This window comes from Azolla caroliniana, unplaced genomic scaffold (genome assembly GCF_043228905.1).
Source record: "Azolla caroliniana isolate FFs.n. ecotype wild unplaced genomic scaffold, voAzoCaro1.0.p SCAF_3, whole genome shotgun sequence".
In the NCBI taxonomy this organism is placed as follows: Eukaryota; Viridiplantae; Streptophyta; class Polypodiopsida; order Salviniales; family Salviniaceae; genus Azolla; species Azolla caroliniana.
In genome coordinates, this window is record NW_028230438.1 from 24,158,702 (window position 1) to 24,171,192 (window position 12,491).

The following is a 12,491-nucleotide window of genomic DNA, read 5'->3' on the forward strand; positions in this document are numbered from 1 at the left end:
ATCTCTAATCGGTGTTTTAGAAACCAACTCCTTTGCTAAGGAAGGAGGGGCTATTTTAGAACAATTGCCAAAACTGGTGGTCACTTAGCACATGGGAGGAACCGAAACTGAATGCTAGCATGTAATGTCAGCATTCAATTTAGTTGAGGAGCTGGAATGTGGTGCCATGCATGATGTTTGGGAGCTAATGGATTCCGAAGTGGGGCCTTGGGGGAGGGAGGGGGCAGGGAGAGTCAAAGCAAGCAAGTACATATTCCACTAGATCCCACTTTTAATTCACCAAGAGAAGTGATTAGAAAGTCAACATGCTACGTGAATAACATAAAGGGGAGGCGGTGGGATCGTAACACTTGAGCCATGTGTGTGTGTGTGTGTGTGTGTGTGTGTGTGTGTGTGTGGAAGAAGGAAATGGGGAGACAAAAGGAACAAATAGAGGGTTTTAAAAAGTGGAGGCCTATGGAGGATAGAAGTAGTGTATAATATGTGTGTGTATGGGGAAGGGCCAAGAAATGTGAGGGGAGGGGGGGGGGGGGGCAAGTCACTGTGTGTGTGAATGAATGGGATACGAAAGAGCACACACACAAAGAGGGTGAGCCAGAGTTGAATGGGATTATTTATATATACATATATGATATATATATATATTACATATATATAGAGAGAGAGAGAGAGAGAGAGAAAGAAAGAAAGAGAGAGAGAGTGAGTGAGTGATGACACATATGAACAAATAACATCAATCCAAAGACTCTTTCTCTCTCTCTCATTTTCTCTCTCTTGTCTGTCTGTCTCTGTGTGCGCGTGTGTGTGTTGGCTTTCTCTTTCAAGAAACTGTTGACCTCCTCCTCCTCTCGCCGCCTCTCTCTCTCTCTAAAACCCTGCCTGTCTCTCCTCTCTCAGAGAGAGCAAGAGAAATAATAAGAACACGAGGGACGGCGACGCCAATTCTGGTTGTGTGTGTGTGTCTGCGTGCATTTTCGTGTGACCCCATCCCTGCTCTGCTGTCTTCTTCTTCTTCTTCTTCTTCTTCTTTTCTTATTGCTACTACTACTACTGTTGTAATTAGTGTATTGTAATTTGTATTGAGAGACAGTGAGAGGCGCCCAGCGCGCTCGTGTGCGTCTTATTTTCTGTGTTTTTACTTTTTTGTCCCCCCCCCCCCCCCCCCCCACCCCAAATTCAAGGAAAATTAAATCAACAAAATCCGTCGCTATTTCATTCTACTTCCTTCCCAATTCTGCTCTCTGAGCACCACCCACCTTCTCTCTCTCTCTCTCCGTGTGTAAGTAAATTCCTTTTTTTGATTCCCCCTCTTTTAACCCCCCCCCCCCCACCTCCTCCTGTGTACAAAGAAAGAGAGGAGAAACACAGGAAATTCTGCTTCCAATAACGTTTCCTCCCACCTTACTCAATACCATCTCCTCTAATATCCATCCACCATCGAAACAATCTATCCCTCTAATCTCATCTCATTACTCTCCTAATCACCCAATTAGCCCCTAAATCATGTGTTGAAAATCCTCATGCCATTTTTATTCACTGTTTTCTACACATTTTGTAATCTTCTCCTGATTCCCCCAACCTCATCATCCTCTCAATTTATCTTCCTTCATTTGCTATCTAATTAGACAGTTGTTTACTACTGCTTGCGCCTTCATTTCGCGTTAAATCTTCATCACTACCATGTTCAATAATCTCAGAACCATGCTGAATATTACACGCAAAAGACCAACCATTAATAAACCAGATCAATGCTTGAAGTCCAGTCTTAATAATCGGCGATTCATTTCGGTGCTTATCATATCGATCCTCGGCCTTACGATCGGATTCTCCTCGATTTTAGATTCAACGTACTGGCAAGGTAAGCATTAGTAGCAATCACTGGATCAAATGATTGCTTACTGGTGAATTAATCTATCTACAATTAAGATGATATCGATTAAGGTTCATTGATTTAGCATAAGGTCTATTTAATCAACGAATTAGGATGGAATAGGTCTTATATAGCCTTAGGGGTTAAAGCATAGGGTTTTGACTAATCAAGGATTGTATCTTGAATGTTTAAATTAATAATAAGAATTTTGTAAATTACTTGTAAATTACCGAGGTTTCGGTTGAGGTTTCCAATGATTGAGGCTTGATCAATGTCTTAATTAAGATCTCTAATTTTTAGGGTTTCATGTTAACCTTTTGCAGGAAACCCTAATCACAAAATAGCATCCAATTTGGGCCGTAATCCTCTCTTGCTTCAATATGATTCAGTAATTAACAAGCTCACAGGGAAGACCGATCAAACCCCAAAACCGCGCTCCTTGTCAAAGAGGAAGACCATCGATGGAGCCCTAATTAAACCACCCTCCTCCCTGAAGGGTCCGAAGAAGAAGAAGAGAGACAGGGTAGTAATTAAGCCACCCTCGCCCTCGTCAAAGAAAAAGACGGGTGGAACGTCTCTAAATCCGCCTTCAAAAATAGAAGGAGCCCTAAAACCAGGGTGGAAATTTGATGGAGCCCTAAAACCAGAGTCAGGAAAGGATGAATCCCTAAAACCACTAATCCAAGACGTGGTGTTGCTGCCTGACAGTGAATTGCTCATAATAATCCGATTGCCCCAAATTAGCAATTCTAGCAATGGATATCCTGCCTCATCATGGTCAGATGATACTAATCATGAGCCGCTTATTCCAGCCAAAGAAAACCTTGCCTGCTTCTTCCACCAGGTGAGCAATAATATCACAACCAGGGTCTCTGCACTGGATTATGTCCAAAGAGGCCACGCTATGATGATGATCCGCTGCCGGAGCCCCACCATGGAAAGCTCAAGCTCTTCGGAAGATTCAGACGAGGAGGAATATTCAGTAAGATCGATGATGCCAGTTCCGGTGATTATCCAACAGAAGATTCCATCGGATTCCTCGATCCAACAGAAGATTCCGTCGTCGGATTCTTCTGCCGAATTCGCCGAATTCGCATCCTCCTCCTCCTCCTCATCATCATCGCAGTCGCCCAGCCCGATGAAACTGTGGAGCTCTCTGGTCTTCGAGATATGGCAGACGGAAGACGACGTGGTTTTGTTCGCGAAAGGCGTGAATAGCAGGCAAGGCAAGAATGTGGATCCGGCGGACCTCGAATGCGTGTACGGGTCCGGGTCCGGGTCGGAGAGGCAGCCGGCCGTGACCACGCGAGTGACCCAATCCGCTCAAGAGGTGTTCCGGTGCGAGCACCCGGCCGAGGAGTTGAGAGCGCCGCTCGACAGGGCGCCCGTCACATTAAGATGGGCCGGCAAATTGATGGATTCTGTGGTCTACTATGCCCCTAATTACCATCCGATTCTAGCCAAAGATCATGGACCACCACCACCACCACGAATGGCCGACCGAATCAATGTTGTCGACAATACCAATGTTTCGAGCATTCGAGATGATGCGGAGATGTCCACGGACGGAGATTCGGGTATGGTCTGTGCCTGCACCATGGTCTACAACGTGGCCAAGTTCGTGAAAGAGTGGGGCGTGTACCACGCGCATTTGGGCGTGGACAAGTTCGTCTTTTACGACAACAATAGCGAGGACGAGCTGGACGAGGCGTTGGGATGGCTGTCGGGCCGAGACATTGGCACCACCAGGTACCCTTGGCCTTGGCCCAAGACCCAGGAGGCCGGCTTGTCCCACTGTGTCGTGGCCACCCGATCCACATGCAAGTGGACGCTCTTCACCGATGTGGACGAGTTCTTGTACGCCCCCCGGTTCCTTCCCCCGACCAATGGTAGAGAATCCCCACTCCGCCAACTCATCTCGGGCAGCCAGGCAATCGACCACAACGTCGGGCAGATTTCGATGAACTGCCGTGACTTCGGTCCCTCTGGCCTTGTTTCACACCCGGCCGATGGTGTCACCCAAGGCTACACGTGCCGTGTCAAATTAGAGCAACGCCACAAGTCTCTCGTCCGTCTAGAGGCCGTGGGGCATGACCTTCACAATGTCGTCCATCATTTCAATCTACAGCCTGAATTCCGCACGATTCGGCTGTCAAGCTCACTGGCCATCGTGAATCACTACAAATTCCAAGCGTGGCTGGAGTTCCGGAAGAAATTTCACCGCCGTGTCTCGGCCTATGTAGTAGATTGGACGGAGCACAAGAACATGGGGTCCAAGGACAGGACACCTGGGCTAGGGTCTAAGGATGTCAAGCCACCCAATTGGGAAACCAATTTTTGCGAAGTGGTTGACACTTCTCTCCGGAATTACACTCGACAAGTTTTCACAACCACGAGCATGTCTAACGGAACCCCTTTGCTTGCATGGCAACTATAAATAGCTTCCTTTTCACACCTCCTTGGAGAGTTTTTGCCCCCTCCATAGATCCATAGACTCCTGACCAAAGCTTCGCGTCCTATGAATTATCTTAACATCTATGCTCGCTCGCAACTCCAACTTTCGGTGTCACATGTTTTGTTTTGTGTGATTTGTCTTGACCCCAATATCTTCGTGACCTCCTATTTCTTGGGGTACATGAGTCACACTCTTGACCATGATATATTTTATCAATCTCGGCCTTCTTATAGTCACAGGGGTTAGCATCATCTTTTTTAATGCCCATTAGTGCATATACTCCAATATTCATTTGCCCTTTGTGGCTCTCTTATTCTTGATAACGAGCCTCTACCAAACACATACACACGCATAGTTGGCATATTGTTTCTTGAGGTAGCATAAGTAGCTTGAAGAAGTAGCTATCAATTGATCAAATACATAACCCTACTAAAAGACAACAATGACTAAAAAAAATACAATTGAAAAGGTCCTCGACTCTATAAAAAAATAACATGTAAACGAGGTTTTGTTGACATTGTATAAAGCTTCGATTTGTTGACATTATCTAACGAGTCACAAAATAAATAGTCTAGGTTTTCTCTAATAAAATTTACAAAGGATAGAGATAGTATATCAAGTTTTCTCATTAAGGAGAGATGCCAATATTTTGGGATCTCTATATGTATATAAGTGATAGAGAGAGATTGATCAAACCTTCCTATTATTGAAATGAAATTGTTTCATCTGGGAGATGTCTCTCCTAACAGTGAGTAAAACCCAACAAGAGGAATTGAAAGAAACTAAATGATCCATTGATTGTAAACTTGCAATTAAAAGCACTGAAGTTTGGTAACGTTTATTCAACAAATGGTTGAGTTGGTTGCACTAGCCCACTAGAGGGAAATTTTGCTATAAAAAAGCACTAAAGTTTGGTAAAAGTTTATTCAATAAATGGTTAAGTTGGTTGCATAGGCATAGGCAAGGGGTAGTCACTCTCCTTAACGTGAGGGTGTAAATAAAATGTGCATGGCGTGAGTTCATTTTTAATCAGAAATCAATAGCTAAAATTATGTGATCAGGTAAAGGGCCATTAACTGCTTCTCATTGACAACAAACACAAAGGCCGCCCTAAATTTATTGCTTCCAATTAATTTACAATTTGATGATATGTAGTTATAGCTATATATACTAAATTTGGAGAGATAATAATTGGATCTATTCCTAGTGTTGTCTATTCTAATAAAGTGATTGTGAGAATGGCATCCATGAATATGAGTCAGTATAATAACTAAGGACTTTGGTCTATTAAAGTTATTGTGAGAATGACCATGAACCCAAGCACCAAGCAACACATACACATACGGATATAGTAAGTGATGCATGGATTTATCCTCCATGTGGAGGAAGCTCTTATCGAATTAAACTTTTTTATCGTTTTGGCAATCATTCAATTCACTTTCATGAATCACCACAATAAACTTGTGAACTAAAATTAGATGAAGCCTTTTTAACTTATTGAATACTTTTGCGGTATGTTTCAAGTAATCCCTCATTAAAATGTGCACCGATGAAAACATTTGTGAATTGATTGGAAGTTATTGTGTTATGGAAGTGCCTTCAACCTACCTGGTCACTACAAATATGCACCTATCTTGATTTGAAAGGACACTATATGACCCACTAATATCTTTTTCAATGACTTTTGCCATTATGCAATCAAAGATTTTGGCCAACCTCTCATATAACTCTTTGCACATTGTTGTTATGTAATGGGTTAGATATTTCAAACCTAGGAATACATATCCATACGCTTGCACGAAACTTTACAAATGCTACTAGAGCCAGAAAAGAAAATCTAACAATGGAGCAAGATGGTAGTTGACATGGGCAACAATATGAAACCTAATGTTTGACCACTCACTTTTGTGTTGTAGTGTTTAACATACATGTTGGATAATTATGGAAATCCCCATTCATCACCAAGTTGATAACTTATTGGCAAAAACACAAAGAGAATGACATGGAGTAATTCGAACCAATAAGTTATCAACTTGGTATTGTATGAAAGACGTCGATTTTCTCGCAATTAGAACCTCTTCATTGGAATTAGCTACAATCACATTCTTTGGTAGACCACTCCCATCCTGTTGAAACTATGTCATACATAAAGGTGTGCCATTGCAAGTTCACTTTTGGAAGAAATTTGAGAAATACGTTTTCTCACAAAAAGAGGGGATAAATTACAAACAAAATAAAGAACTACCTATATGCTATTCTTACCAGAAAGGCAAGAAAATCACAATGGGTTCTCCAATGGTATGAAGTCACATAAAAGCATATATAAATCTTAGAGTTTTACAATATCACGCAATTGTGACCTTGAAACCATGATTTTCTTAAAAACTATGCGCACTTGTGAGTTAGAAAATCCGATCGTGGACTTTGTTGTTCGTTGATATAAGGAAACAAATGAGATTGTAAAGTTATGTATATTGGGGCATTCAGTGCTTGTTGGGATATGGTATCTGACGTATATGAAGGCTTTATTACCGTGATCCCAATGTCTTCCCATTTGTAACCAAATTGATATGTGATTGAGAGACACATGAAGCAACATATCCTATGTGTTTTCATTGGAATCAATTTTTCCTTTTCTTTTTTAAACTCCTTCCATTAGTTATAAATTTTTTAAGATGGGGGTGTTAATATGCAAATCTTTGTAGGGATGATAGTTCCATCTTATGTGGATGCCCATTGACTATTGAAAGGGAGAGGATGACCATTGTTGGATAAAGGCTAGTCATTATCTTTCAACTCCATCGGAGCCGCCTTTGAGGACATTGTATTGGCTCTTTAGAGTGGGTACAATTTCACTCCATATCTCTTGCATTAACATTGCTGGATGTGCAGTTTGGTTAAAGAAGACCCATCTACACCGTTGTTTCCATAGAGTCCAAAGAGTTATTGGGCTGACCAATTCCAACACAACTTGAGATTTAGAAGTAATAGGAGTTGGGTGGATATCGTCGATGGTGGAAAAAAAAAACCTCTTGTGGTTTTATCACCAAAGTCATCCTCTCCTCCTGATGCTTGTACCTGTCAACTGGGGCTGTCATGATAACCAACATAAATTTCCCCACTTGATTGTGCCTTGCACCTAGCATAATTGCAATAGGTGGCCAACCCCCTGCCATATTCGATGGGTCTCTCGGCATTCCCACAGAGCGTGTCGGATTGATTTTGTTGCATTCGGGCATGCTACACAATTAGGAGTGCTAAGGTTCCCACGCTGCCACACTCCAACAGGTAGTGCCTTATGTATTAATAGTCATTGGAATGTGGTAATTTGCCTAGCGTGATGTTGTTTCTAGGTATTTTGCCAAAATTTGGTGATAATTGTGTGAGGAACATGATATGTGTGCCAGACCTTTTACCACATTCCAAGAACTTTCCAAATGATGTAGAAAAGGAGAGAATAGAAGAATGACCCTTTCCTAATGAGTAGAAAAAAGTAAGAAAATCAAAGGAGCTCCAATCGTTATGAAATCACTGAAAGTTGATATACAAAATTTGTTTTTTTTGCCAAAACCATCAAATTGAAAAAAGGTTTCTTTTGAGAAAGAAAGTATGCCCACTTGCAGGAGTTTGTACTTTACTATTATCGGTCAAAAATCATTGACATGTGCTATATCACTACATATTTAATATTCTTTATATAAATATAAATAAATAAATAAATAAGATAAAGAAGGAACAAAGTTACATATTCTCTTGCACTATCTAGGTTTTGAATATGACACCTCTAAAAGTTATATTGACATGAAACCATGAAGGTCTCCACAACAAATGAGAACAAATAATTATAAACCCATGAATGTCTCTCTCTCTCTCTCTCTCTCTCTCTCTCTCTCTCTCTCGATTAACTAGTTCCCTCTCACACACAAACACTTCTTATCATTTTCTACTCATTCCTTGTCTAGTCTTACTTGCAAAGCTAATTATAAACGAAAATGAAGAGGGAAATTATTTTCTGAGAGAGAGAGATGGTTTATGTTCAGCTTAGCTAGTTAATGGTATTGCCCAATGTACCACGATGTTCTAAGTTTGATAATCGGAAAAGAAAAACTAATATGTTCTTATGCATATTGTTGTCTTTCCAACACTAACAATAAAGCACAACACAATGGTTTATCATGCAATCATGTACCTTTGAATGATTGACATTGGTACCCAATACTATTAGTCTAGTGACTAATGTGCAATGAGGGAATTATTATAAGTTACCGGTAGTCCTTGTTGCATGGTTGCCATTGAGCTCGACTATAATGTGTGTTATGCTTGTCAACTTCTTAACGCGTAAGTTATAACCTTCTTGTTAATTTCTTAAGGTGTAACCGTGTTCTAACTTCATCTCAAAATAGGAAATGTGGAAAATAAACTCTCCACAATAAAAGCAACACAAATAAACATGGGTATGTAACCTTACATAAAATTGGAAATGCCAAAAGCTCACCGGATCATATTGGTCATGCATTTAATGTGTTTCTGTGTACATTTTAGAGAGAGAGAGAGAGAGAGAATAACCGGAAAATGATTGGATGATCCTTATTGCTTGAAAAAGGTGTTATGGAGGACAAAATCTTTGACCTATTAGAATTGGAAAAAATGTTACAAGTGAGTCTCCTCTGTTGATACACAATGTATATCCACATGTGGCTTTTCTTAAGCATACTCATAAGCTCAAATAGGGTGGACATATATGTGACGAAAAGGTAGGGATTTGGTGTGTCCAACTTGGATGCATTGGATAATTGAAAGTGGAAAAACATTTTCAATTGGTCACGAATGCTTCATGTTGACTATCCTCAATTTCTTAAGGAAAAGTATGTAGATTATAATATTCTCTAATGATGTCTCATCATTGATCCATTCTCAAAGTGTTGATTATGACTTGTCAATAGAAAGGAATAGTGCATAGAGAGATGGATTTAATTATTGTTCTCTTAGGTCAAATATGAACTATGAAACCAAGGTGAAACATTTTCACATAGTCTGTTTGGAGTTGTAAGACTTATTCTAATGAACATTGCAATTAAGAGTGTGGATTGTGACCGAGAGAGAAATATGTGTGTGAGGATAGGTTTGAGTAAAACACGCAAGAAAATCAAACTCGAATGTGGTTAAAAGTGAATCATTATAGTAAAGTGTAAGTAAAGTAAATATGACTTGTGAGACCAAAGTGAAAAATTTTCACGTTGTCTATTTTGAGTTGATTAATAGATCTCCATGTTTAAGAATTTTACTAATGGACGTTGCAATTTGGGATGGTAGACTGCGACTGAAAGAAAGAAATGTGCATGAAGATAAGTCCAAGTGAAAAAATGTGGGGAAAATCAAAGTCAAATTTGATTGAATGTGAAGCATTGTAGTGAAGTATGATTCTCAAACTCGTGAACTTCTTTGAACCAAAACATTCATAGTTGACAAGTCTCTTTGCTTGTGCCCCAAAGCCCCATTTCACATGGAAGAGAATGCAAGCTAAACTCGTATAAAAGCAATGGTGTCCATGAGCTCTATACGTGTATGGGTAAGTGCAAATTATCCATTCAAAGAAGACGATAGTTTTGTATATTGTCGCAACATATGTAATATCAGGTGTGAAGTATAAGTCTCCACATTTCACCCAATTTTTGTTACATTGTTGTTGCAAAAGAGACTCATTGATTAAGGAATGTACTCATGCATCATGAAGCAAATGTAATGCATATAATCTTCCAAACCTTTTCATGTTTTACATTCATAGGGAACTCAAAATTTTACCTTTGTATACCGTTTGAATCTTTATACTCCTTTCCCATGCAATTCCAAGAAGGCGACGTGAGGATTTTAGAAAACCTTCAACACATACTCTACAATCCTCTTCATGCTGAGGGTGGTGATCTAGTCTTAACAAATACAAGTCTCTATGGACTTGTACCATGAGTTCAAAAAACTTCATAAGAAAGCTTTTTAGACTTTTTCAAACTCTTCCAAAATGACTTGGAGATGTCATGACTCCATACTCCACGCTCATTGTCACCAATGGGTCAAAAATATATTTCTTGAGAATCCAACATTTCATTTCTCCTCCACTACACATGTTGTCAAATAGAGAGTAAGCCCTCTTTCCGCTTTCAAGCGATTAATTACACATTCATTCTACCTATAAATGGTTGGAATGTTGGGCCTAAAATTTTTTACGCCTTCTACCCTTTTAAGTGACTCATTATCGTACACAAAGCATGGTGTATCCTTATCTTGAGGTTCACAATTATATCTTTTGTTAGTGCATGGAGAAGTTTTCAAAGACATTGTTAACCTTTTGCTCAACTTTCTAAATTATATGTGAAAAGCACCACTTAACAAAAATCATGATTATTGCATTCTTAATGTAATGACTTTAATGCTAACTTGTTGTACAAACTAATTGGCCCATTTCTTATCACCTTATCGATGTGAGAAATTACATGCATATATTCAATTGGTACTTTGATTTCTTCCATGCATCTTTAAAGATGTTGATGGAACATCCTATTAGGAATCTTCTTGATTTCTACAAAGCAATGATATAATAATTACCATTCAAATGACTTTCCTCCCTAAGGACTCAAAGAGTGATAGTTTGATGAATGGTTTAGGTTACTTTTGAAACCTTACTCATGCACTTGAGTTTGCTTCCATTTCAAATCTAAATAACTTTGCCATTGGAGAGCTAGCCAAGATTGTTCAATAACAGTTTACATAATTGATCCAATTTATGCTCCAATTGTGGAGCATGTCACCTTGTAATGCGTGATTAAACATATCATTTGTCCAAACATTTAAGCAATTCTTCTACCTTGGCATCTTGAAGATCTCTCACCTCACAAATGGTCAATTTCATAAACCTTAAGCTTTCTTATATCTGATTCTTCATATAAGTTCTTTGAATGACTATAAACACTCATGATTCTTCATATAGGTTCTTAGATGATTTTTTTATTGTCCCAGTTTCCATGTCCTAATCACAACACATGATTGGAAACCAATAAAAAACTCTAAAATGTTGATGAAGATAGAAAAGAACAGGGTGATCATGCACAAGCCAACGACCTTTTTAAGAAAATATCTGAGAAACTTTGAACTCTATCCTTCCAACTACATGTGGTGATATAGTCCAAGCCCTCAAGAAAAATCTTGTGTACACATACACAGAGTTCATGTTGGTACCACCCCTTAACCATTCTATTGCTTGGGCAACTCAATAACTATCTTATAATCAGTAGAATTATATATCCATATTCATTTGTGTACCTATTTTCCAATACTCAAATTACACATTCGATGTGATTTCAAGAAACGTGATCTGCATGGAACTCCTGCAATCATGTAATATAAAGGCTCCTGTTATTTTGTAGGTGTTTACCATAATTCTCATATCACTAGAAGTTACTATTAAAAACATTTGAGATCTCAATCTCAAAGGTAGTGGCTAAGTTGGCATACATTTGAATATGATCTAGTAAACCAATTATGTAATATGAAAATTCTTAATGATGTCAAACAATTAATCAATGAACTTTAGATCACGTTAAAAATATAGTCACTAAGTGTCAATAGAAAAATTTGCATGCAATTAACAAAATATTACATCAAATGTTAAAAATGATTTATGATAAAAAATCGTAGAAAAAAACTCCCACTTCTTGTAGCAACTCAAAACTTGTTTGTACGAAATCATGTAGAAAACCAATGTTACAAAGAAATACAAAAAAGTTTGCGAGTCTCTCTGTCTGTCTGTCTGTCTGTCTCTGTACATATATATATATATATATATAGATAGATAGATAGATAGATATATATATTACAAAAAGCGTCAAGCTCAAGGTAGATTTACCTTTGGAAAGCTTTTCCCAGTACAGAAGACACTTGAGACAACCTGTTTGTACATGCTATAAAAAAATGACGAAACATGTTTCCTGACGAACCAGAATCAGTATAATGTCAAACCTATGCAATGAGCTCATGACAGTTCTTATGCCAGTTGGAGTACCTATACATACTACATAACATACTCATGTGTGGAGATCAATGTAGATTAACCCTCGCAAAGATTTTAACTTAGTATCACAAAACGTTGCCTATACAGACATACTATACAACATG

The 12,491-nt window shown here is 38.9% G+C and overlaps 1 protein-coding gene across 1 annotated transcript; it reads left to right on the forward strand.

Moving 5' to 3' along the window:
* The first annotated feature begins 1,425 nt into the window (after window positions 1-1,425).
* LOC147866747 (glycosyltransferase family 92 protein RCOM_0530710-like) lies at window positions 1,426-4,561 on the forward strand. Its single transcript, XM_087317222.1, has 2 exons — window positions 1,426-1,858; window positions 2,194-4,561. Exons 1-2 carry the CDS (start codon window positions 1,681-1,683, stop codon window positions 4,305-4,307), a joined length of 2,292 nt encoding a protein of 763 aa, XP_087173348.1. The 5' UTR covers window positions 1,426-1,680; the 3' UTR covers window positions 4,308-4,561.
* The last annotated feature ends 7,930 nt before the right edge of the window (window positions 4,562-12,491 follow it).

Bases quoted from the DNA above. Each gene is read 5' to 3' on its own strand.
- LOC147866747 (XM_087317222.1), top strand. From the start codon at position 1,681: ATGTTCAATAATCTCAGAACCATGCTGAATATTACACGCAAAAGACCA. The intron at 1,859-2,193 runs GTAAGCATTAGT...AACCTTTTGCAG, and splicing joins AGATTCAACGTACTGGCAAG to GAAACCCTAATCACAAAATA.